The sequence below is a fragment of the Brassica napus genome, chromosome C5 (genome assembly GCF_020379485.1).
Source record: "Brassica napus cultivar Da-Ae chromosome C5, Da-Ae, whole genome shotgun sequence".
NCBI classification, from domain to species: Eukaryota; Viridiplantae; Streptophyta; class Magnoliopsida; order Brassicales; family Brassicaceae; genus Brassica; species Brassica napus.
The window spans coordinates 46061460-46087696 of NC_063448.1; the positions used below are offsets into that span (position 1 = coordinate 46061460).

At 36.8% G+C, this 26237-nt stretch overlaps 2 protein-coding genes and 1 long non-coding RNA gene across 4 annotated transcripts; 1 reads left to right on the forward strand and 2 right to left on the reverse strand.

Moving 5' to 3' along the window:
- The first annotated feature begins 2519 nt into the window (after nucleotides 1-2519).
- On the forward strand, nucleotides 2520-18120 carry LOC111202885. 2 transcript variants are annotated; one of them, XR_007323876.1, is made up of 4 exons: nucleotides 2953-5825; nucleotides 9610-16102; nucleotides 16233-16310; nucleotides 16473-18120. It is a non-coding gene; the product is annotated as an uncharacterized LOC111202885 (long non-coding RNA). The 2 variants fall into 2 exon arrangements; XR_007323877.1 differs by lacking the exons at nucleotides 9610-16102; nucleotides 16233-16310; nucleotides 16473-18120 and adding an exon at nucleotides 6603-7088 and having other exon boundaries at nucleotides 2520-5825.
- A 3121-nt stretch (nucleotides 18121-21241) lies between these two features.
- On the reverse strand, nucleotides 21242-22504 carry LOC106422421. The gene is made up of 2 exons (XM_048757543.1): nucleotides 21943-22504; nucleotides 21242-21624 (listed from the first exon to the last, which is right to left on the reverse strand). Exons 1-2 carry the CDS (start codon nucleotides 22502-22504, stop codon nucleotides 21242-21244), a joined length of 945 nt encoding a protein of 314 aa, XP_048613500.1.
- A 775-nt stretch (nucleotides 22505-23279) lies between these two features.
- On the reverse strand, nucleotides 23280-24356 carry LOC106422422 (glutathione S-transferase T3-like). Its single transcript, XM_013863215.1, has 2 exons — nucleotides 23709-24356; nucleotides 23280-23426 (listed from the first exon to the last, which is right to left on the reverse strand). Exons 1-2 carry the CDS (start codon nucleotides 24354-24356, stop codon nucleotides 23280-23282), a joined length of 795 nt encoding a protein of 264 aa, XP_013718669.1.
- Nucleotides 24357-26237: the final 1881 nt, after the last annotated feature.

Here is a 26237-nt window from a genome sequence, read left to right on the forward strand (position 1 = left end):
TTTTTTGGAGTAAAAGCCGCCTTTATGGTGCTTTTACTCGACTAGTATGTGCGAGTGAAAGTGGCCTTTGTGGCGCATTCACTCGGGTTGGTGTTCTCGCTCGGTGCCGCGTTTGGTTGAGACCTCTGTGCCTTCTTCTCCTTGTTTTTACTCCAGCTCTTGGTGTTTTTTGGTGTTGTTGGAGAAGTGGGCATTTGAATCGTTCCGTTAGTGATCCCGTCGAAGAATTGCCCGATGAGGACTTTGCATTCTTTTGTATCGTGGGAATCCCTTTTGTGGTAGAGGCACCATTTCTTTGGCTCTTCGGAGTTTGAACTCGTTGGCTCGGACGACTTCGACTGTTTCGAGGCGGAGTCTCGGTCCCAGTGATTCCAGGCTTTCTCTCGCGTGACAGCTGCTGTTTTTGGTGATTCCTCGTCGCCCACCGAACTAACGTAGCCTCGTTTCTGAGTGGTGTTCCCACCGGAGGAGTGCTGGCGGGGCTCAGGGTGGGTGTCGTTTGTTCGGGCAGGTCGTTGTTTCGCTGCTGCTTCTTTTGCGAATTTTGCTCTTGTGTCTTCTTCCATGCGGATGAAGTTGTTCGAGCGAGCGATGGCATCGGAAACAGATTTCGTCGGGTATCGGTAAAGATCCTGACGGAACGTGGAGTCGACGTGCAGAGTATTCATCAGAGACTCGACAGCGATATGGTCAGGAATATCAACTTTCGAGACGATAGCCTTGAACTTCTCCATGAAGTCGCGGAGGCTTTGGCCGCTGGTATGAGTGAGGTTCCACAAATCTGACACGGTCGTTTCTTGGTTGGTGAACATGATGTAATTTTTCAGGAAGGCCGTCGAGAGATCGTGGAAACAATCGACGGAGTTTTCTCTGAGGCCTGTGAACCAAGTAAGGGCCGGTCCTTCTAGGGTTTCGACGAAAAGTTGGCAAAAGCCGGCGTCTTTGTCTTCGTCGGTCAGATTTGCGCGCCGCATCGCTATGTTGAAGGACGTGACATGAGTAGAAGGGTCAGAGAGACCCTTGAAAGTCGGGAGGCGAAGTTTTTCCATCTTCTGGAGTCGTACGGCGGTGACCCTCTGCGTGAAGGGCGTACGGAGGGACTCCGCGAGTACGTGCTCGATTTGGGGCGCCGAGGTCGTCACCTGGTGGATCTTGGAGTTGATGTCGAGGACCGACTGTTTCAACGCGGCCAGCTCGCTTGCGGTGTCGGCATTGATATTGTTGCCGGCGCTCTGGTTATCGATACCGGCGCTCTGGTCGTTGTTATTCCGCGCGGGAGCGACGTTGGTGGTCCGTTCAGTGGCGAACAGGTGTCGACGGTACTGCGCCGTTGAAGCTTCGGCGTTTGCAGCGATAGGGGCGAGTATTTTTGCTATCGCTGTGATTTGGTCGACCGCCGCCTTCTGCGCCGCCTCTTGCAGAGCGAGGCGTGCCAAGATGGTTTCCATAGACGCCGGAGGGGGGAGCGGAGTCGCTGGTGTAGGCGTGGGTGTTACCTCGGGAGCCGGCATCACCTCGAGAGCTTCGCGCTCCTCGCCTGACGAAGAACTGTCGTTGCTGACAACCATGGTACTAACGTTACTTTGCTAAAGGCCCCACGGTGGGCGCCAACTGTTTGATCGGAAAACGGTGATAAAAAGATGTGGGTTTAACAAAGACGTTTTATTATGGTCGGAGAGACTTTCAGTCGGTTACAAGAGAAGTAAAGAGAAAGCGACAGAAGAGAAGCCGGCAACTCGATGAGTTACCGGAGAGATACAGATATCGGCAAGATGAGCAAAGGTGAAAACCCTAATCTAGCCGCCAAGTGTTAGTCAGATGATTTCGGATCCCTCTCTCGTTCCTCTTCCTTCTCCTTATATAATCCTCTGATGTGTCGTTCTTGACCTAATTTAGGTCGTCTTCGTGGGCCTTCCTCATTGGGCCGAAGGGCCCGTATTAATCCGAGCGATCGCCGAGCCGGATGCCTCCTAGTCGACGACGGTCGACTCGAGGTACTCTAGAAGTGAGCCGAGAGACTGACCTTCTAAGCCGGCTATCCGAGCCGTCGCTTTCATTGGTCCGGGCCAGGCCTCCTATTCCTTGGGCCTTGAGGGATGGTTAGATCCATCTCCTACAGAGCATAAGGTCAATGATCTGCAGGCAAGGAGGATTTTATAACCAAGCAAGACTTTTTCTAGCAATGTATGATTGGTACCACTGATCATCATGGCTATCTCCATTGCAGCCCTATTACCTGCAGACAAAGTATGGTGTAAAGACAATAAGCTCATGGAATTGAGACACATGGATATCTCACCCATGAGACTGCGGAGAAGTGGGAACTGTTAAGGCTGAAGCATAAATTCCCTAGCTTGATCCATAGAATATTCAAAAGTAATACTATCATGTTTCATATTTGCATTGGCCATTAAGATAACTCAGCAGTTCTGCCACGACTAGAGACAGTACTAATGAGAAAGACCTTCAGCTGTTAAAGAACTCATGATACACGATAAGTTTTGTCTCTGCTCGACCAAGAAGCCGCTATATTGCATTTGTATTGTTCTAGATCCTTAAAAAACATGTATTAAAATGGTAACAATTTAGTTTGGTGTATTATTATAAAATTTTCCCAACTGGGTTTATGTATTTCTTGAAATATATTATTCTTTTACGATTAGTTTTATCAGTCAATTGCTAAACTGTTTCTAGCTAGAACAAAGCATATAACCTCATGTTCTTGCACTACTAACATAGATTAGATATGAACTGAAAACGAGTATACGAAAGCAAGATATTGTGAAACATGTACGTAAAACATTTTTGGAAAATATAAGAATAGAAACATCTTAGATATTTTATATATATATATATATAATGAAGCATTAAATGTCGGGGGTGAATTAACATCCTCCCACAAGGCCCATTATACAATAAATTAAGTTCATTTTACTATGAAACGCTAGACTTGTTCTTGTATAAATAAAGAGACATCTCTCTTTAGCAAAGGGGATCTCTTCTCCCATTTTACACATTAAACACTTCTTACAAAAAATTTATAGATTTAGATTTACTTGATCACTCTTGTAATACAATCTTTGATGTATAAATTCTTTTTGATGTTCATTTCTCGTTTGATTCTTCAAGATTTCTCCTAAAACTCAAGAATTTAAGAAATCTATTTCTTAAATTTTTCATTATATGAATCCGACAAACACATTTTTTTCGGTTCAAACAGTTGGCGCTAGAAGGAGGGGGCTAGAGAGAACTATGTTGAAATCATATCAATCTTGGGATAATCTAGATCTATGATCACTTTGGTTTCTTAAAAAAAAAAAAAAAAAAAAAATTCTCATCTTCTACTTTGCATTCCTCTTGCAGAAGGAGAGCTTGGCAACTGCTATTCTGTTCCTCGTCTCGAAAAGGTTCGACCTTTCGACCCATAAATCAAATCAGAGATGAGATATGGCGATTGATGCTTCTCAGACGACGGAGCCACACACGAACAAGGGCGATCTGCTCCAAGCCTCCAAGTCATCGTATCCAATGGCGAAGAACCTAAGCGACGGAGACATTCTGCCGTCTGGCGTCTGTACAGTCGTACGAGCTTGCGGCCTCTGTTTCCTTTTGCTCGGAAAGATTGCAAAAAAGCTGAGTACTTTATCTGACGTCAACGGCGATCTCGTGATGCTTCCGTCTCGGTCCGCCGGTGAACTTTTGGGACTGCTCGAGCTTATTTCCAGTCCGTGAAACACGATCTACCCAGACGTGTTGCGATGAACTGGGTCTTTCGAGGTCAAGCGAGAGTCGTGAAGAACACGAGGACAGAGAGAGACGTGAAGAAGTCAAAGCCATCGATCTCGCCGTCTCGTCAAAGCTTAAGACTTGATCTCTGGAAGCCTCGCCATCTCAACGAAACTGAAGACTTGATCTCTAGAAATCTCAAAACTTTATCTCGTCACAAGCTCGACTCTTTTTCCTTCCATTAGTCGAAACAGATCAATAGCTTGCAGAGCTTTTTCATTCTCAGTATAAGCTCTGATGTATCTCTGGCGATTCTTAAGTGGTGTGACGATGTTCGGATCGAGACTTCAATGCTCTCATCTCCGTCAACAGCATCACGTTGCCGAGATTAGTTCATAGGATGAGGCTTCCACTAACGGCAACGTCTCCAAGCTCCCCGCAAGTTATAACAGAGACCACATGATCTGTCTCATCGACAATCACCGTCTAGTTTCCGAACGATCTCAGCAAAGGCGCTAAGCTCGGATCTGTCTGGATCATGCCACGACTAGAGAGAAAGAGGTTTGGTAGCTGAAGAAGCGAATTTCGAGTGCTTTGTTGTTAACATATGAGCCTGTATCACCTCAAGCTCTGTCACTGCCCCTCTCTCTATGCCTCCATCTCGTGGTTTCAGAGATTCCTCTCAGTTCCATGCTCGTGGTTGGTGAGAACGCCTCCCTATACTCTTTCAACTCGTCAAAGTGTGCGCTTCTCCACCGCCACGTCTCGAGTTTAATCACGTGCCGGACTCAGCCTGTGTTTAATCTCGGTTTTCAACCTTCATATGATATCTTCCTCCTAAGGACGCAAACATCATAGCATAGAGCTCTTGCTTCTTCACCAAGCAAGCTCTACCAATGACAAGATAAGTTCTTTTTTTTTTCTAAACATCACATACACGTGTTACCTTAGACTTGTAGCTTTGGTTTAAATAATTAAGCAACTCTAAGCTGCTCGTCCTCGTCTTCACTTCACTTAATTGAATTTGTCATCGTTATGAAACAGTATTTGTTATTACTATTATGATGATAAATTTACTAATTAAATTCTCGCCATCATCGAACGAGCCTTCGAACTTGTATTATTTGCAGATCGAAGTCAACGTCACGTCACGTCAATGACGACATCACGACGGTCACGATGGGTACTTTGAGGAAGTAAAAAACATCAGTCTGCTTCTCTACGATCCTGCTCAACTCCACAAGATCGTTTGAGTTCGGTAACTCACCCTAGGTTCATCACTAGTACACCTAAGGCATTGCAAAGTTCTGCAAAGGCCTTTTGAAGCTGCTGAATCTTGGATGATGTTGAGTCTATGAGCGAAGCAAATGGCCTGGTGTCTTCCATCAGGAAAGAGCTGAGAAAATCAGATGAAGTAATCACCAAAAGAAGAGATCAAGAAGCAGCGGAACATGGTTGATCCATCTTGAGAAATCGAGAGAAGAGGAACTTCTCGCTTGGTCTCATGACTATCTTCTTCGGCTTCTTGCCTCCGAGGTACTACTCTTTGATCGCGTCGAGCACCTTCTCGTGCTCTCGCTCGACTAGCTTCTCGGCACGCACTTTCTCCTTGGTCTTGTTACTGATGTTTCCGGCTAGAGACACGTCAGCGCATCAGTGAGATCACGGCAGTCTAGTTTTGATCTCTGCAAACATCGTACATGCCGACTGCACCAGTCACGGCAACATGCGCATCAACGAGATGAATCGACGCCCCGACTCCACCATTCCATCTACACATGGATCGCAACAACACCGCGAAGACATGTCCACCATGGTGATTTGATTGTGACGATTCGTCCATAGTGGTACGTTCATGATGATGTCTATAGCGACATGTTCTTGGCAGTTAGTCGATTGACACTTCATCCATGGCAACTAGCTCCGGTGGTTCAGAACACTGTTTTCACAGATCGTTCGCGCAACCATCCCGGAGTAAGAAGTCTGATCGGAATCAGAAGTATGTCGATGACAGCTCGCCCGAGACGGTTCGTCTATGACACTTCATTTATGGCAACCTAACCATGACGGCCCGTTCATGACATTCATCTGAGACATGGGTATGTGCCTAGTTCATTGTCTCATAAACCCTATTCATAAATTCGCAGAGATCGATTTCGTCTCTCTCTACGAACTTGTGGGGCTTACTGTTGGGGGTGGATTAACATCCTCCCTCAAGGTCCATTAGACAATAAATTAAGCTCATTTTACTATGAAGCCCTAGACTTGTTCTTGTATAAATAAAGAGACATCTCTCTTTAGCAAAGGGGGATCTCTTCTCCCATTTTACACATTAAACACTTCTTACAAAGAATTTATAGATTTAGATTTACTTGATCACTCTTGTAATACAATCTTTGATCTATAAATTCTTTTTGATGTTCATTTCTCATTTGATTCTTCAAGATTTCTCCTAAACCTCAAGAATTTAAGAAATCTATTTCTTAAATTTTTCATTGTATGAATCCGACAAACACACCATTTTCGGTTCAAACATTAAACATGATTTAAAATTGAAGTAAAATATTATATAAACATTATACAGTTTAGCAAAAGTCGGTTCTTAGAAGTTTTAAGCAAGTACACTATTTTTGGTCTATAATCTGTTATACAAAAAACACTCGAACCATAGAGAAACAGAGAAAGAAAATTCAGTTGATGAGATATTAAAAACTTTGAATAAAAAAAGATGTAGAAACAAGAAATATAGAGGACTACATCTATTAAGAAACGTAAAAATTGATTTACGGTAGTTAGAACTATAACTTAAGTTAAGGTTTAAAGGTTTTTACACTCAAGTCTGGAGTTCGAATTTCAAGCTATATAATTTCTTGCAGATTGTACATTACAGCATGTTCAAGTTTCAATTCCCGGCAAAAGCGATTTATTAGACAATTATGCAGACACACAGAACAAAAGCTTATAAGAGATCTTCAACATAGTGCAAGTAAATCCGGTCAGTCGTGGATCTTCATAGGACTTTTGGATATCATCAGGAGGTTCTTGTGGATCTAGTCTAATTCTTTTTTCGATCCACAAAGATCAAGATCAAATGAACATACCATTTCTTTCCTTCGAAAGAAAATCTATTTCTAGCCTCTCAGTGAATAATGATCAAGTGAGCCACTCAGACGATGCAGTTAAGCGTAGATCCTCGTAAGGCATATAGTATTGTCGATTGTCGAATCGTCTATGTAATATTTCTCATATTATGTTTTGGCTTTTGGTGTTATAAAATAGGGAAGATGAAAGGTTTTGAATCTCAGTATATTATTCATTCATAGAGGTTCTTTTATATACAAGAATAGACCGTCATAGATAAATGGAAATCCATAGTAATATGGAAATCCTAGACATACTAGGAAAAGGAAAACCTAAGTACATAAGTAAAAGGAAAGTCGGTCAAGTATAATGGAAAGCTTCCAGCCGCTTTTGGACATGTGGTACGGGCCGGGTGGGCCGCATCTGGTTGGACTGGATCAGGCCGGTTATGGCTCGTCCACATAAGGATTTATAACACTCCCCCTTGGACGCCATAACCATTCAGGGTTCGTAATGTGCTTCATGTTGCCTCATTAAAACCTTTCCAGGAAAACCCAGTGGGATAAAACCAAGGATAAGGGAAAAGAGTACAACACACACTACTCCCCCTAATTTGAACCGTCCTGAATGTTGATGTTTGAAATAGCTCTTGCTGAATTGTAACTTGAATAATCTTGTAATGCTTGAAATTCTCATGTCTTCTGGAAACTCGTGTGTGCATGGACAAGGCGTGAATCTTTGCTGTCGACCACTCTATACTTTGGTCGGACAGATCTCGACTAAACATACTCATAGACAATATAGATTGAGCATGGTACCATGAACTTGTAATTTCAGGTCGTAGGCCTATGTTCTGGTGCATCTTCTCCACACGGATGTATATCAACCATATGCACCAATGTCTTGTCCATTACAGCTGATCTTTCTTTATTATCATCAGCCATACTCTTATCTGATCGATCCATGTTGAGTCATAGACCTCGTCTATACATGTCCATAACTTGTCTCATGAGTGTCTAAGATCATGACGTGGTCAATGATCATTGCTGCAATGAGTTTCACAATCTCATCAAATTATGGCTCTGCGGCCAGATACACTCATGGACCTCATACATGGTTATCGATCTCTCTTGCCTTCGGTAATGTCACATACATTAGACCTTGACCAGACATACCCCTGGTCAATCTCTTTGGCCATTATGGTTCTACCTTGTCCATTGATATACATAATGGTCTATACTTACATTTGCAGTCCTATATTTATATCTTGATGGCGTCCCATGACCTTTTTTGCCGTGGATCATACCACACATTGGAATATATATTAGGTCATGGACCTCGACGACACGTGCTTATGGACTGCCACATGATAGCTGATCTTTCTTTTCCATTAGCCATACTACAATCTGGTCGGTCCATGTTGATATATCAACTTCGACTATAAATTCTCTTGGCTAGTGTTGCAGCGATGGTTTATAGTTTTTTCTGAGATTTAATAGATAACCTGTATCAACCAATTAACCTCTCTTTAGGCTGGTTTAGTATAAAGTAAACACAAGGAATTCAAATTTCTTTTATAAGTATATATGTACTGAATTGGATTGTTCTTATATAACTCATTTACTAAGTATTACATACTATATGCAGCTGCTTTTTTTCAGTCCATAAACAGCTTAGGAACAATGTTGTTCTTTATCCAGTGATCCATATGCTGCTTACTACATCATTATATGAGATTCTTCCACTCATAACTAGCCTTTGGTAGTAGCACCATTTTCTGGTGATCATATCGCCGCTGTAAAGCGGTCCAAAGGTCTAGTGGATTCTCCATGGTAAGGTACTGATCTTTTAGACCTTCAATGAGATGGTGGCGTATTATACTTATCGCCCTATATCGATTCTTATCATTCTCATTGTTGCCCTCGATGATAGTATCACCGAGTCCCTTTGACCTCAGGTTGATCTTTGTATCTAGCGCCCATTGCAAATAGTTATCTCCAGAGAGATTAAGGGCAGCATAGTCTAGATTTGAGATTTTCGACATCTGATCACATTATCAATCAGATTTTAGGGTTTCATAATGTGATCATGCGACCGTAAGACAAACAAGAATATTGGCCACAATCAAGTCTTATACGACCATAAATCAATCAATAGTATCCACCATATAAAATCTACTTGACCATGGTGCGAACAGTCCTAGTTTATGATTCTATATGTAACAAAGAGATTAGGCCACACAGCCATATAATATCATGATGCAAACTATACAAGTTATGCAATCTATATATCATTCTGGTCGAGAATGCAATTAATAATATCATTCAGCTTTATATGTTATGCAAACAACCGTAACAATCGGTTTCTACTATGCAACAATATATAAAGTCTAGGGTTTCAATTTAAACAATATAAGCAGCCGGTTTTAGCAATATGAAATCCAGGTTTCAAGGCCATTAGGATTTTAATTCGAGATTCAATCAATCTATTAATCTTAAAACTCAGATCATCAATCATTCAAACAAGAATAATTTAAAACCTCAATGATCAAACGATCAGACAAGAACATCAAACAAACCGATTTACAATTAGGGTTTTAGGGTTCTTCATACAACCGAATTTTACATCCTATCACAAAATCTAACCGATATCCTATCATAAATTTCTTGATTCCAAACTTAGAGTATTGATTTCTATTATTAGGGTTTTGCAAGATTTTGATTTGTCTTAAACCTTTATCAATCAAGCCAAATTCGATGTGGGTTCTTTATTAGGGTTTCAGATTTACCTTTTCTTTTGTAGGGTTGAACCGGACCCCCAAAGAGCAGAGAGAGTTCGCGAGCTAGTGCGTGTGGACAGGTTGGGTCGCAAATCGGGAACGAGCTGAAGCTAGTCAGATCGCTATCGGGTCGCTATCGTCTCGCTGGATCGTGCAGGCTGGACGGATTGCTACCCGGTTGCTATGCAGCTGAGCTGGTTGTTATCGGCCGCTTGTCGGATCGTTGAACTGATCAAATCGGATGAAGAAGAAAAAAAACAACCGAGAGAGAAAAGGAAACAAGGTTTCTGTCGGCTGGGATTTTAGGGTTTATGGGTTTCGGATTTAGCTTAGGGTTTTAGGGACTATCGTGCTGATAACGTGTTATAAAATAAGGAAGATGAAAGGATTTGAATCTCTTTATATTATTCATTCATAGAGGTTCCTTTATATACAAGAATAGACCGTCATAGATAAATGGAAATCCATAGTAATACGGAAATCCTAAACATACTAGGAAAAGGAAAACCTAAGTACGTAAGTAAAAGGAAAGTCGGTCAAATATAATGGAAAGCTTTCAGCCGCCTTTGGACATGTGGTACAGGCCGGATGTGCCGGTTCTGGTTAGATTGGATCAGGCCGGTTATGGCTCGTCCACATAAGGATTTATAACATTTGGTAATTATTTATAATTACTACTTATTTTATTTCTCATAGTATTATGTTTGACTAAAATAAACGAAAATATGACTTGGATTTTATTTGGATTTGTTTCTTTTTTCTCTCTTCTATTTATTTTATTATAATAATTTATTATATTGAATAATTTATTATCATTATCTACATATAACATATGATAGTCAATCCTTTAAAATAGTCGATTAAATATCTAATCTATTAATTTAGAATTTTATTTGAAATTTAATGTGACATATTTCAAATTTGAACCTATTAAACATGTTGTGACTAAATATAAAATTTTGTTTTATATACAATTTTATATAATAACCAATATATTTAAATGAAACTTAACCTACAATTATACCATGACATTATCGATATTCTTACTTGTTATCTCATCGTCATGTCCCAGCGAAGAACCCCAAAGCCATATCTAATCAATTAATAGATCGCTTGACAGCTGAAATTTCTTATAAGACACTGGTCTACTTGCTTCTCTTAAGTGGACGACCATAATCGAATGATTTCTTATTTGGCCCCGTTTCATCATACTGACAATTCAAAAGAATTCCAGACCTACATTTGGTTTAATAATTAACCATTACATTTTTGTATTTAATATTTTAATATTTAAATTCAATATATTTGAATATATATTTAATCTATTAATTTAGATTCATATTTGAAATTTACTATGACATATTTTAAATTTGAACCTGCTGAACTTGTTGTGACTAAATATAAAATTTGCTTTATATACAATTTTCTATTATAATTGATATATTTAAACCAACCTACAATTATACCATGACATCTATATATATATATAAAGTAGACTTTTTTTTGACATGTGGAAGAAGGATTTAATGACATGTGTCCACATATTTTTTCTTTAAATATTTTAGGTCATTTTTCTTATAGATTAATGCAATTTAGCCCATCATTTTCTAATTGTGTACTATCTAATATTTTTTAACTAACCACTATCACATAAAATCCAATAATCTATTTTATTGGTCATTAAAATTCAAGATGGATAAAGAAATATGTAAAATAATATATCCAATGCTAAAAATAACATAAATTTTCATATTTTTTTTTACTATTTTCTAATAAATTATATATTTATTTTACTCTTCAAAATTATAAAATAACCAGATTAAGAAGAAGTTAGAGCAAAACACATAATCTAAAACTAAAACCTCTACATTCACAAAGAAAACTGAAATGCCATAGTAACACTAACTCAATAAATGTTCGGCGCTGAAAGAAAATCAAGAACGAAGACTAACTTACTTTACCTTAGCATAGAGTATCTTGGCCAGAACAAGCAGAGGTTAGCAAATGGTAGAAATATAAAATCTGAAACAAAGCAATCACAGAACACAAAGGAGCACAATCAAGCAAAACTTTAAAGGATCAAGAAAGCATGCCAGAGGAAGAATAATCACCGGAAAGCCAAAGTCACCACAAAACAGAAAGACACATACCTAAATCACTGGAAGCACAGCCACCAGCTAAGAGGTGGGAAGCACCTCACAAACTAAACAAGCATAGACAAGGTGCTCATGCCAACAAAGAACCACAAAGCTCTGTATATAAGGGAATAAAGCTCTAGAAGATTAACTTCGTACACCTATACCAAGGGAAGGAGATGAAGAAGAGAAACAACCTGAGGGAGGGAGAATGGAAGGTAAGAACCGAGAAACCAGATCCTAAGCTTAAGACCAGAAACAACTTTCTAAACCCACATAGCATTACACGAGGAAATCACTATCCAGACCTGGACTGGCAAATATGTCAAAAGAGAGAGCCACCAGAGATGCGATCAGTGATGAAAGTTGCAACGAGGTGAGAGAACATAAAGGGAAGGGGAGACGGAAAAAAATCAGCAAACCATTGAACCGTACTCGAGCAATGAAAGAGAGCATAGAGTTAGATCACCAAACACGGATCCTGAAAAGCAAGACGAGCAGGGACTATCGACGGCAAACCAACGACGAGGAAGACAACATCAAAGACGACTAAACTCTGTTCCAACCCAAGGAGATGCAGCTCCTAACATAAGCCAAAATCTGAAGAAGAAGAGGAGCACCAATATTGACCAAAACAATTTACAATGCTGTGAGAAACAATCGCACAACTGAGAAATCATAAATCCGATCTACAACAAATACTAGATAATTTCATATGAGAAGAAGGCGAAGAAGAACAACAGCACGGATGTGAGTCTTTTTCTGTGATGGTTAGAAACACCGCCCACCGGAAAGGTAAATGATATACATAGATGGTGACAGCTCAAGGTCAAAATATGGGGAGAGAGCACAAAACATCTTAAAAGAATAATATTCCAAAATATGAAAAAAAAAAAAAATACAATTTTGCAGTTGAAACTGTTAATTTTAAAATCGACAAATTTTTAAATGCAGAGTTACTGAAATTCAATATGCTTTACATCAGATACTCACTTCACCACTAACAAATACTACTATAAACACAACAACACATTATTGAAAAAATAAACACATAATTTATTAACCTATCACCTACTAGTACTACTACTAAATAACACAATAAAAATACTAAATAATGATCTGAACAAATATAGACTACCATATAATTGCGTCATCCAAAAAATTATGCTTAAAAACAATGAAACAATATTCCGCGTCAAGCGCGGACACACACTCGTAGTTATCAATATACTTACCTATTATCTCATCGTCATGTCCCAGCGAAAAATCCCAAAGCCATATCCGATCTATTAATCGATCGCTTGACAACTGACCATTCTTATAAGACACTGGTCTACTTGCTTCTTTTCAGTTGACGACCTGACGACCTGCAACTGACACACCATAATCGAATGATTTCTTATTTGGCCCTGTTTCATCATACTGAAAATTCAAACAGTTACAGACCTACGTTTGGTTTAATGTACTTTTTTTGTATTTAGTATTTTCAGATTTGAATTCAATATATTTGAATACAATATATTGGGATTATTTCAAACAAAATATCGCGTTTATTGATACTTGATTTACATTTCAAAGTTAAATATGTAGAACTACAAGCTTTTTGACTAAAAACAATCAAATCTATTTTAAAAATCTTAAAATGCCTTTTAGAAATCAAATCGTAACCAAGTTTAGGAATATTTTCCAAAATCCTTAACTTTATCTTTTATATGGTCAAATCGTAAACAAGTTTGGGAATATTTTCCAAAATTGGAAAAGGTTTTTTCGGATCAAACTGAAGCAAATTTATATCAATATGTAAAGAGTTCAAATAAAATCACATGATTGAAAATAACGAGTCTGTTGACAAAAAAAAGAAGAAGAAAATAACGAGTCTTACTTTTAATCATCATCGATGCCTCAAAAAACACATACTCATGTTTGAATGTATGATTTGTTGAAAACAAAGTGAAAGTTCTTAAGAAAAAATCGTGTAACACACAATTAGGTTTATAAACATATTAGGCTGTTGCCGAGCCGATTTTAGCAATACACAAACTTCAAATAACCGAATTGAACATCTAATCTTATAAAATAGAACTTCAATAAATTTTTTATAGGTTTTCTAAATAAAATAAAAAAGCATTACCCGCATTTTAACGCGGACCGTATTCTAGTATCGTCTTATAGAAGATCTAATCACGAGTAGTCTCAATCCCAGCTTGTCCATGTTAGAGTTTATTATTATATATTCTTGATTTCTAATATATGATATGTGGTTATATGTTCTTATAGTAATGAATAATTTAGTAACATTATCCAATTCTACAAGCTAATGAATTCGATAATTATTTTTCAACATCTCTTGGTTTACAGATTGCTATGTGATGTGAATGGATCACTTATGCCTCACACCGACATCAACAATCAAATTATCAATATCTTAAGAATTGTTCGTGATCATAAATATTTTTGGTTGTTTTTAATAACTTTGGAAATCCCAAAAATTTTCTAAGCCCAAAGTCTAATCTCACGGGATCTTGCATATACGCAACTAATCAATCTAAATGACATGGTTAGATGGCCAAGGCGAATCGAACTCATGTTGAAAGTTCAGCTGGAACAGCTTTAGCACTAGTCCAAGATGACTTGGTTAATTATTTTGGGTTTACTTTGACCTTTTTATTAACAATTTTGATATTATAAACCAAAATCAGTTTATTACTATCTATGTATTTCATTATTTACTTTTACAAATCCATGTAAATATGTTCATATTAGATTAATGCTATTGTGTCATTGATATGTATCTAACTTTGGCAAAAAAACATTGATAAGTATATATATGTAATATGTGTGTCAATAGCTTATGTAAATATTCCCTATATCTTAATAAAGAATTATTTTAAAAATTGTAACAGTATTAATTACAAAAGAAGTTTTCTGATGTGTCATTTAATTAAGATGTCAATTTATATTAAATGGTGGCTTAAGAATCAATTGAAAATTTTATTAGTCCAAAATCGATTTAATTATATTCGGCTAGGGACATTAACATATACGACCATGAAATAGCCATCATTTGTTTTTACCATGTTACATTAATACTAGCAGTTTATTAATCACACAGAACCTTAGACCAACAATATTTTTCGACGGAACTAAAAAGTCTTCTCATACAATTTGATAAAATTTATCTGTACGACCCACTACCTTATACTGAACCAGAATAATAATTTTATATAGATACAAGTCACTACAAAATTTCAAAAAGAAATCATGACAGAATTTCATAATAATATTGTTCTCTTATGAATTTCGTATAACTATAATAATAATTTTTTTTGTTAAGATAGTTATACGTTGTAATGCTCAAAAATATTTTGTTCAACTATTTTATTATTCTGTATGAGTTGCAGTGTTATGGATTGAACAATATTTTGTTAGTTTTGAATTGTATGTTGGCGAATGTCCAAAATATATGTTTGAATATAAGGGTGATGGTGCAACGCCAAAAAGCAACATGTAAATCTTAGGGACAAATCATATATGTTTAAATCGTTTTGAATTCTATGTAATTGTAGTTCGTCTTGAGATGAGTTCATTTCATTTATATAAAGACTATTCCGTATGAGTCTATAATCTAATACATTTGTATTATTTTTTGTCAATAATACATTTGTAGTTGGTTAATCAATTTTATTTGATTATTTAAATATTTGTTATAATGTACCAAATAAAATAATGGTCCATCGATAGAAGTCAAATCGGTACGTGATAATGATATACTAGTTGATTTCAAATCTGTATTTGGTAATACTAGATCTGCCAACAGCGCGAGTGTTTTCACTTATCTTTATATATAAAAGATAGTTTGCTCTCTCCTGGTGAAGCCACCTCAACATCCAAATCACAAATCCGTGCTATGTGGTGCTGACACGTGTCACTTTAAAAAAAAAAAAAAACTGATTAAAAGACTTTGGACTTCGACTATTTTTTTTTATTTCACGATTTTGTTCAAAGGTCATATGGGCCCTTCAATATATTCAAGTTAATTCAGCCCAAAGTCTTAATTGAAACCTAAAAGCAAGATGTGTTCACGCCGTCGTCTTCCTCGAACATCTTCGCTTTGAGACTGTGATCAAGTTAGTCGCTCATAGAGGTTGTTCAAGTTTCATAAACTCTACCGTCTGCAATCATGGAGATAATTACTTTCGTTACGTTTCTATGTCTATGTCGGCGTCGTTTTGTTTTTGATTCATTTCTTTTTAGGCTTTAAAACATGTGTTGATTCATCGTCATTAATGAAGTCTTAACTATTTCGATCCACTGGATCCACGATTACACATTCAATGGTTCTTATCCCTCTTCCTAGCGGTGGATCTCCCATTATAAAAAGGTAAGGCCTCATCTCAGGAGAATCATCCTCACAATTCCAATTGCATTCTAAAATTTCTTTCTCTATATAATGACTAAATTCCGTTTTACTTGCTGAATTGAAATTCGGCTGTTGATCTTCCGTCGTCAAGGTGCGGCTGCTCAGAAACTGAAAATCGCAACGCTGTGACGAGTTGATGGGAGTTGACATAATCCTCTTCGATGATAAGGTATTTCATTCTTAAAACTCTTTAACAGCTTCTTCTTAAACTACATGGGCGTTTTAACTCATAATTATCCAAACTTATCTATTCAGATATTGATTTAAACTCTTTTGAATGAGAAATCTTGAAACTGTTTGCTGATTAGGCTTTTTTTCACATGTGATTCAGTCGACACTCATGCTAGCCACCGTAATGTCAACCGTCTTGACACCTTCCGGCACCACCGTCTCAAGGCGGGTACTCTGTTCACTGTTAGCGGATTTGAGGACGTCTCAACCGTCTCACCACCTTTCACTCTAACCTCGCTCTCCTCCCTCCTCTCGAGATCTTGCTCATCATGGTCAATCTCTCTTCTTCATCTTATGATTTGAATCAGCTTTGAAACTGAACTTTGGTATTGGATTACAGATTGTGGAGTTTTAGTTCCTCTACGGAATTAAATTGTCTCCTTGATGTTATGTATGTTGTTTGATTGTCAGTAAAGTCTAAATGGTGTGTCTTTTTAACATAGAAAATTTAGATCTTGGATTTTTTGGGTTTAACCACAAGCGCAACATTGTTCTATAGCTATGTTTGAGAGAGATTTAGTGTGTATCCATGTGTTTTCGATGCAAAAAACATTATTTTTTGCTATTTATCTGTGTTTAGATAGTGGAGCATTACGTGGCTCTAAGGTTTGAGTATTGTTGGGTACTTTCACACTAACAAGAGGTTTGATGATGTGGAGCTTTGTGGTGATCACTTCTCTCGCTATTTTCCTTCCTCACCAATTCTCTTGGTAAAATTTTGTATCCTTTGCACTCAGGTACATCAGTTGATTGAAGCACTAACTAGGTAACCATCTTATGCTCTTTTATTTTTGAACAACAAAAATCTTGAAGCCTTATCAAATGGTAAAAATCGAAGGCATGTGATGCAGGTTGGTATTTTAAGGACAAGGTTTTGGACAGCTTAATATAGCCCTTTTTTTTTTGTTCTCATACAACTTTTTTGTGTACAGACAACTTAGTATAGCTTGGAAATGAAATTTAGAATTAGCCAATTATGTAAGGAATATTTATATATAAAGGTCACTCTACACAAGTATATTGTTATTGCTATATAAGAAATATACTGTTAATAGTATAGGAAGTTTTAGAAGCTCGAATTCTTTTAGTATTTGCATTCATTATTTTTATTGCATCATGCACAAATGCTGTCAATGTAAAGATATAAAACATAACTAAACTGTCTACTTGAATTGTGTGCGCAACCGTCTTGACACCAAGCTCATATTGTTTCTTTTTTTTTTACTTTCTATTTGGTGCAATTTAATTTTGTTGCTGTTAATGTCAATTATTTCAATTTTTTTGTTTTTTTTCTATATTACATGATAGCTTTGTGTGAAAGATGCTTCTGATAACTGGAAAATGGTTGGAACAGATGTAGGAAACAAACTATTCTTGAAAGAGCCATCAGCCAAAGTTGTGACATATTTTGTCAGATTACATTTGATTATGTCTCCAAGTAAGCTATAATATATACACGACCTGAAGATGAAAATACATGGAAGACATGAAGTGCTTTCTCTATATTTCTCTAACGAGCAAGAATTTCTATATTTCTCTAGCGTGCAAGAATATTTTTTCCCTACAAATAATAGGAATCCTAAATAATAATTTTGGGAACTTTTTCTAATATTAGATCATTATCCCCTATATATTATTTGTGAAACATTACAACTTCTTTTTGTAGCCACGTGTCATTACTAAGATGATTCTTAGAATTATTAGAGAAATATATTGGTCCATCTAATTATATTATAAGCTTTTTATTAAACTAACCATAAATTCATTATTAATGTCATTTATTATTTCTTTAAATAAAGATTACGGAATTGCCTAATGTGGCTAAAGTATATATGACAATTAATGATTTTGAATAATAAAGATCTGATAAAAAAATAATGTATCTTCTATCAAATTTGTTTAATTTTAAACTATTAAAATAATTTAAAAAAATCACAATAACCATATTATAAAAATTTAGATTTTTCTGTATATGTTATATTTTGAATTTTAAAAAACGACTATAAATTACTAAAACTGTTAAAAGTCTCACATTCAAATTTTGCGATCCATGGTTTAAAATTTTTGTTATGACAAAATACAAATGATTACAAAATCATTTAAATAAAAGTCTAATTTAATTAATCATTAAGATTTAAAATATATATGTATATATATCATTCTAAATTAAACTATAAACCATATTGAATAAATAAATATTTTAATTTCAAAATTTACTTTGAATAATTTTTTTTGATAAAAGTTTTGAACTAACATTGATAAATTTTTTAAAATTATAAATTACTAAAATTATTAATCCCACAATGAAAATTTTATTATCAGTAATTTAAAGTTTTTGCTATTAAAGATACACATGATAAGAAAAACATATTAGTAGAAAGCATCATTTAATAGACATTAATAGTAAAAATATATTATGTATGTTAATATCATTTAAATTTAATTACATATCCTATCAAATTTTTTTAAAAATTGTTTGGATTAATAAAATTGATTTATACGTTCGCACCAATTTAATTATATATGTAATAGTTACTGACTTTTAATTATTCAATATATATTTATTATTTCATAATATGTAAAAACATATAATACATAAAATAATTTTTATATATAATGTTTATCTCGCGCAAGGCGCGGATCTTAATCTAGTTTTTTATTAAAACAAAATGAGCAGTGAACGACATATCTATTTATATAAAATAGAATTTGCCTCTTTTCTAGGGGGTCTACGTAAGATGCCAAGTCACAAATTCGAAGTTTCAGTAGTCGACACGTGTCCCTCTCCTCTAAATATTCTGCGTTTCATTAAGTAACCAACGACATTTATTGGGTTTAGTTGAGTTTTGGTCTTCACGCTTTACTCAAGTGACCGAGCCCAATATTGAGTAACCTTTATCTCCTCTACCGCGTCTGATCGAAATTTAGGGTTCTTCTATTGGTGGATTCGATTAGGCCGGTTGAGATTCTTCTTCATTAGTCGAAATGCTTCCGTTTCATCCCATTTAACCTCTTCTTAACTCGAACAATCACTATATAGCCATCAATGTGAAGTTCCGTCTTGCGAGGCGGTGTATCTGCCCGTATAAAAAGGTCAGGTTTCCTCCTCTGAAAACCATCTCCTCAATCCCTCAAAACTAACCATTAAACTTATTTTCTGAGAACTGGCTAGCGCATCAATTTTCCTTTTTGATTTGAAGACCGAATCGACGATGCTCGTCCACCGTTGAATTGCGGTTGATCCGTTTCTGGGAGGCCAGGAACGTCTTGAGGCGGTGGCGAACTCAGGCGAGTGGATAAGCTCATACTGGATTCACAGGTTGTTATGTATTATAGCTTGCGTTCATAATTTTAATTTTTTTCTCCGGCGTGTTAAATCCGCCTTATTAAGTTTTTCTGTTCAGATATTTGTTTGACGTTTTCTAAATGAGGAATATTTAGTCTGTGCGTTGATTGTTCTGTCATATTTTTTAATGTTTCTGTCATGTTGAATCCTTATTACCAAGTTTACTGTTTAGATTTTTGTTTGACATATGTTGAATAAGACAATTTAAAACCGTTTGTTGATTGTTCTGTATGTTCATGAGGGTTTCAGGCAACCATTGCTGCGACTTGCTTGCTTGGAAAGCCTGCAATGATAATCATGACATACCAGAAGATGTAGATATATCGTTGTAAATCGAACCTTCAACTTGATCACTTCTTGACGGTTGTAACAACTATAAACGCAAGACGGGTCAAAGCAGAGAATATATGCACACTCATCATGAAGTACGCAGAGAACCGGTTGCCACTAATCGAAGATGATTTGGAAATAATACGTTGCCACTAATCGAAGATGATTTGGAAATAATACGAGGTTACACCGTTACAGGTCAAGAAACATTGAGTTGCAGTTCAATGTTGAACGAGAGAGAACAGAGGAAAGAAGTTTAGAATGTTAAGAACAAAAGCTTAGTAACATGTGCTTCATACACAACCTGGAACAGTACCATGCCAGTTTCTGTTGAGGTTACTGACTCAACTTTATATATGTAGAAATGATCAATTTTTTAATGCAAACGATGAATGTAAAGCTATGGTTACTGCAGCTAGGCTCGCATATTTCGATGGTGACTACCGGCCAAGCGCAGCAGAGGATCTTATACATATACCAAATAAGTCAATAAGAAGATGGCACAAAGAGAAAGAAGAAAGCAATGATCAAGAAAACAATTACCAAAAAGGCTCTAAGAGCTTCTGGACAGACTGATTTATCTGGGAATGCTTCCAAGGATCTGCTGCAAATGCATAAAGTAATCTTTACTTTCTATAAAGTAATTTACTATCTATTTTGTTCGTTTGTTTTCATTTTGCGACAACTGAGGTCTTTATTGCTGTCCACTTGCAAACTTCTTGCACATATTGCTGTGCGGTGATGGTATCTTGAATCGTTGGGTATGCAGTCGGTGCAAATACTGTCAGATTTGTGATAAGTGAGAGCTCCTCCTTTCTCTTTTGCTCTTTGATTTTTATATTCTTTTTTGTTGTTGTATCGTACATGAGAATATTATTGATTAAAAAAATGTTATCCTCCCTTTCAGGTGTTAGAGCATGAGCATTGGTGAACCCCCATTGGGGTTCATCCAATTTTTTTAATATTTTTTGGTGGGGCCATAAATAGTTATGAATCTGTATTTGTTGTTTTCTGCATTAGCGAACCCGTAGAAGGAGTTCATATGAATAAAATAATAATATAAAAAAAAAAAATAGAAATAATTCAGAATACATGAATAAAATATTAAAATATATTATAAAATTTTGAAAATTTATTATTCAATACATTAAGAGTAGATTACATAAATAGAGAAATTCAAAAACATACGAAGCTTATTCATCTTCATCACCAAACTTTTGCCAAATATTTTCCACTAGATCAGCTTTCAATCGAGCATGCTTCTCTAAATCTCGAACTTCTCTGCGGATGCCTAACATATCACCGACATGAATACTATCTCTGCTTCTCACCCTTGAACTTCTGTTGGACTCTCCTGACTCAAACTCAGATGTATTAATTTGAGCGTATCCGTGTCGTTCGTTCTCTACTATCATATTGTGCAAACAAGTTTTCATTATCTTTCCTATCTTTGCCTTGTCCCATTGTAGAGCTGGGTTTTTAACAATTGCAAACCTCGATTGCAATACTCCAAAAGCCCGTTCCACATCTTTTCTGGCGGATTCTTGTTTTTCAGCAAATTTCTTGGCTTTACGACCTTGAGGAAGTGGGATGGATTGAATAAATGTTTCCCAATTTGGATAAATTCCGTCAGTAAGATAGTAGGCCATACGATAAGTGTGGTTGTTGACCTTGAACTTAACTTTAGGTGCTCGACCATGTAAGATGTCATCAAAAACATGTGACAGATCTAGAACATTGATATCGTTGAGGGTACCTGGTAAGCCGAAAAATGCGTGTCATATCCAAAGATCTTGTGATGCAACAGCTTCTAAGACAATTGTCGGCTTTCCTGAACCACGTGTGAACTGACCTTTCCAAGCCGTTGGACAGTTTTTCCACTCCCAGTGCATACAGTCGATGCTGCCTATCATCCCCGGAAGCCCTCGTACCTCTCCAACATCGAGTAATCGTTGAAGATCATCGGGGGTAGGTCTTCGTAGATACTCATCTCCAAACAACTGTATTATTGCATCAGTGAAATTTGCCAAACATAAACGTGATGTACTGTCACCAAGTCGGAGATATTCGTCATATGTATCTCCCGACTGACCATATGCGAGCATACGTATAGCTGTCGTACACTTTTGAAGGGGAGAAAGCCCGTACCTTCCCGCAGCATCTCTTGTTTGCTGAAAGTATGGAACTTCACTACTTAGACGCTCGACAATGCGAAGGAACAGTGGTTTGTTCATTCGAAAACGCCTCCTAAACATTTCAGGTGGGTATGTAGGATTTTCTATGAAATAGTCTTTCCATAGTTGATTGTGTCCTCGCTCTCGATCTCTTTCGATATAAGCTCGTTTCTTCCGGTAGTTGGTTTGACCATCAACTACTGTGTCTATGAAATTATCAACAACTTTGTCGACCATTTCATCAAAAGCTTTATCTGCTTCATCGCTTGATGAGGAAGACATTGTTGATGATATTTATTGATCTTTTTCTTGCTACAAAAGAAGAACTTATAGTTAATTTTTTTTTCTTTTCTATATGGTATGTTTATCTTTTTTAGAAATGTTTTTTGGATTTTAAAGTTAAACCAATTGATCTTTTTCTTGCTACAAAAGAAGAACTTATAGTTCATTTTTTTTTTCATAAACAAAAGGGAGTATAATAGTTTTTTCATATAATCCAATTTTTTTTCTTTTCTATATAGTATGTTTATCTTTTTTAGAATTTTTTTTTTGATTTTAAAGTTATAGTTCATTTTTTTTCATAAACAAGTTATAGTTCTATATGGTAAATGACATTGTTGCCTCATAAAAACAAAAGAAAAGTTCTCATTTTACCTCTATGGATTGGTTTTTGACAAGTAGAGGTGGTGATGTCTATGCAATCGTGGTGAACCCCCGTGGTGATGGATGAAAAGTGTATCAGAGCAAGTGGTGATGGTTGATGAGTGTATCAAAGCAAGTGTATCAACGAAGTTTACAAGTTTAGAAGTTTTGGTTTTCAAGTTTACAACTATTGTGAAACACTTTGATGCACAAAAATAATAGAAAGACATAGTTTATATATATAGAGATACATGAGTCAAGTTGCTCGGGTACATACACCCGTGAGTTGAAAAGGCAAGTCGTGGGGACATACACCCGTGACTTGAAAACACATCCTGTGGGTACATACACCCATATTAACCGAAGGTCCTAAAACAAGTGTAGAAACATACAAAATACTACACTCTCCCGTGATTCAATCTGACATAATACTACTACAACCATCAACCTTACCCGTGACTTGATATGATACATAAAGAAACTGAGACCTACAACCACGTCCACACGCATCCTCCTCCTTGAACCCGTGACCTACAAAGAAAAACGGATACATATCAATAATCTAGATACCAAAACATATACAAACATTATCAATATACATAAACCAAAACATATTCAAACAATGTGAAAATACAACAGCTAAAACATAAAGCACAAGAGAGTGAAACAAGAGAAATCAAACGATTAACCAACTGATAAATGCACAAAAAAGCTTCCACTCACCACGTTAAAGCATTTCTGAAATGAGTTTGTTTTTTAGAGCTCTTTCTTGATCAGAAAGAGTTTCTGCATTTTTTCCTAGCAACCTATCTAGGAGTTTGTGTTTGGATAAGTTATTCTTTGCCTCTAAAATGCTCTCTATCTGATCAAACGCTGGTTCATTGAAGTGTTTCTTGCGTTTTGCTGCTTTGGAAGCCTTCACATCGGGAGGCCTAACATCTTCCTCGCCACCCACCTCCTCCGCAGGTTCCTTCCTCTTCTCCTTTGCACCATCTCGTGTCGAAGTGTGGGATCTCCATTTTTGATCAAACCGAAGCTCCCTCCAACAATGTTCAAGAGTGAACTTGGCATTGTAGTCATTAAAGAAGATGTCATGAGCCGCCTTCATGACATCATTCACAGTTTGTCCACTGGCTTGCTTCTTCAAAGCAGCTTCGTGACATCCCACGAACTTGCAAACCTGTTCATTAACCCTACCCCACCTCTGCTTACATTGACTCCACTCCCTAGGAACGGAGCCAACGAGCAGAGGGCTTGCATTCACACACTCCTCTATGCGCTTCCAAAATGAGCCAGCCTTCTGCTCATTACTCACGATTGGATCCTTGCTGGTGTTCAACCAAGCACTGATCAGCACCACATCTTCTTTGGTTGTCCACTTCCGCCTTTCCGCAGGTTTTGGAACCTCAGAACAACCAATATCTATTGGTTGACTGCTCTGGGAGGCAAGGAGGTTAACGAACCCGTGAGAGTTAAGGGAAATTGGTTCCATTTAGTTTTAGATAGAAGTTTTAAAAGTTTGGTGTGTTTTGTGATGTGGATCATGCCTATGTTTTAATACTAGTTTTAGTGTTAGAAAGTACAACAAATTGATTACGTGTGTGTGTGTCTAACTACCAAGCATTGATTAAACTAGTTTAAGTATGGTGTGTGTGTTTGGTTTTTCGTGTGTCTGTTTGTTGTGTGTGTTTTAATTACTCTATACTAGTTTTAGTGTTTGGTTTGTGTGTTTTAATGACTCTATAACAAGTACAATATAGGTATAACTACACAGATATCATTGAATGAACATCAAATAAATTTTAAAAACTCAACTACACCGATTTGATACACAACCATTCACTACCATTGAATACGCAACTACCTATAATTTTTAAAACTCAACTAAGTGTGGTTAAACTCTAGCTAGCTACCACTGTAGTTAACCAGTGTAGAGTAAGGGTTACCTTTTGTTTTCAGTCGAAGCAGAGCTTTTCCAAGACCTCAACCTGCATAGAGAGGTTATAAACCTGCCCAGTGAGGTTATCAACCTCCCGAGTGAGGTCTTTAACCTCTGTCTGTACATGAAAGAACAATCATACAGTGTTAGGCAATGCATAAAAAATTAAGAAATATTTTACAAAATTGAAATCAAATTAGAATCTAGTTACCTCAAGTCTCTGAATGTGGTTATCGACCTCCGGCACCCAATTTATCACCACCTCCACCTCCTCCAGACGCTTAGTGAGGCGTTCGATCTGCTCCTCGACACCATGGACCCAAGGCTGACGATAATGAAACCCATCAGCCTTGGTAAGAAGAAAAAAAATTTTGAATCAATAATCAATCTCGTTTAAAAAAAATAAATTCAAAATACAATTAAGAACAACTTTACCTCGTAGTTTTTGCAGGTGAAGAACCGCTTCCCAAGAAGAGTGTCGTAGTCGTCCTTCCCACGAACCTCGTGAATGATACTGCCACCACAGGGACACCTCGTCGGAATCCCGTACTCTGAATCAGCCACAGAAGAGAGCATGTTGATGTACTCCTTTGTCCTCTTTGAATCTCTTATCTCTGCTGCGGGATCCATCTGCATCAGAAAAAACGATTCCTTTTAGAACCCTAACTATAAACTAAATCGATTACAAATCCCAAATAAACGTACCCGCATGACGATTTTAAACCAGAAATCTATACCCCCTTTTCAATTTCGAACCCTACGACAAAACCCCCAAAACCATAAATCAAAACCCCCAAATCGATTTTTAACCTAAAACGCTTACGACCCCAAACGATTGAATCAATCGGTGAAACTAGTGGATACTCACCTCAGATCGTCTACGAGAGAGTACGACGTCGATTAGATCGAAGAAAGAAGAGAAAATGATCCGGCTATCGCGTCGCACGAAAAATCGCCAGAGAGAGAACGAAACCCTAGCTTTAGAAGAGAGAAGTGAAAATGAATGATCTATCGCGAATCCCTTTTTTTCTCCGTCTACACGCGGACTCGCGTGTCCACTCTGCTATCGACGCGTGGCTTGACTCCGTATCATACGGGTTCACCCGCAAGAGACGGATCACGATATTAAACCCAATAAACATTTTCTTTTAATCGAATGGCCTATGATCCCGAGCCCGTGATCCGGTTATAAACCGTCGATGCTCATGCTCTTATGAGGCTATACAGAGGCGTGAAGACATGAAGACATCCTGTTAATTTCAATGATACACATTCATTATAAACCGATGTCCAAATATATAGAAATTTTTTTGTAATGCTCAGGTTTAATTATTAGAATATGATATTTTTACTAATTAGAGTTACATTTTTCAAATATATTATTTTAAATATAAACAAAAGTAGGTTAAATTTATATTTTCACATGCACGACAA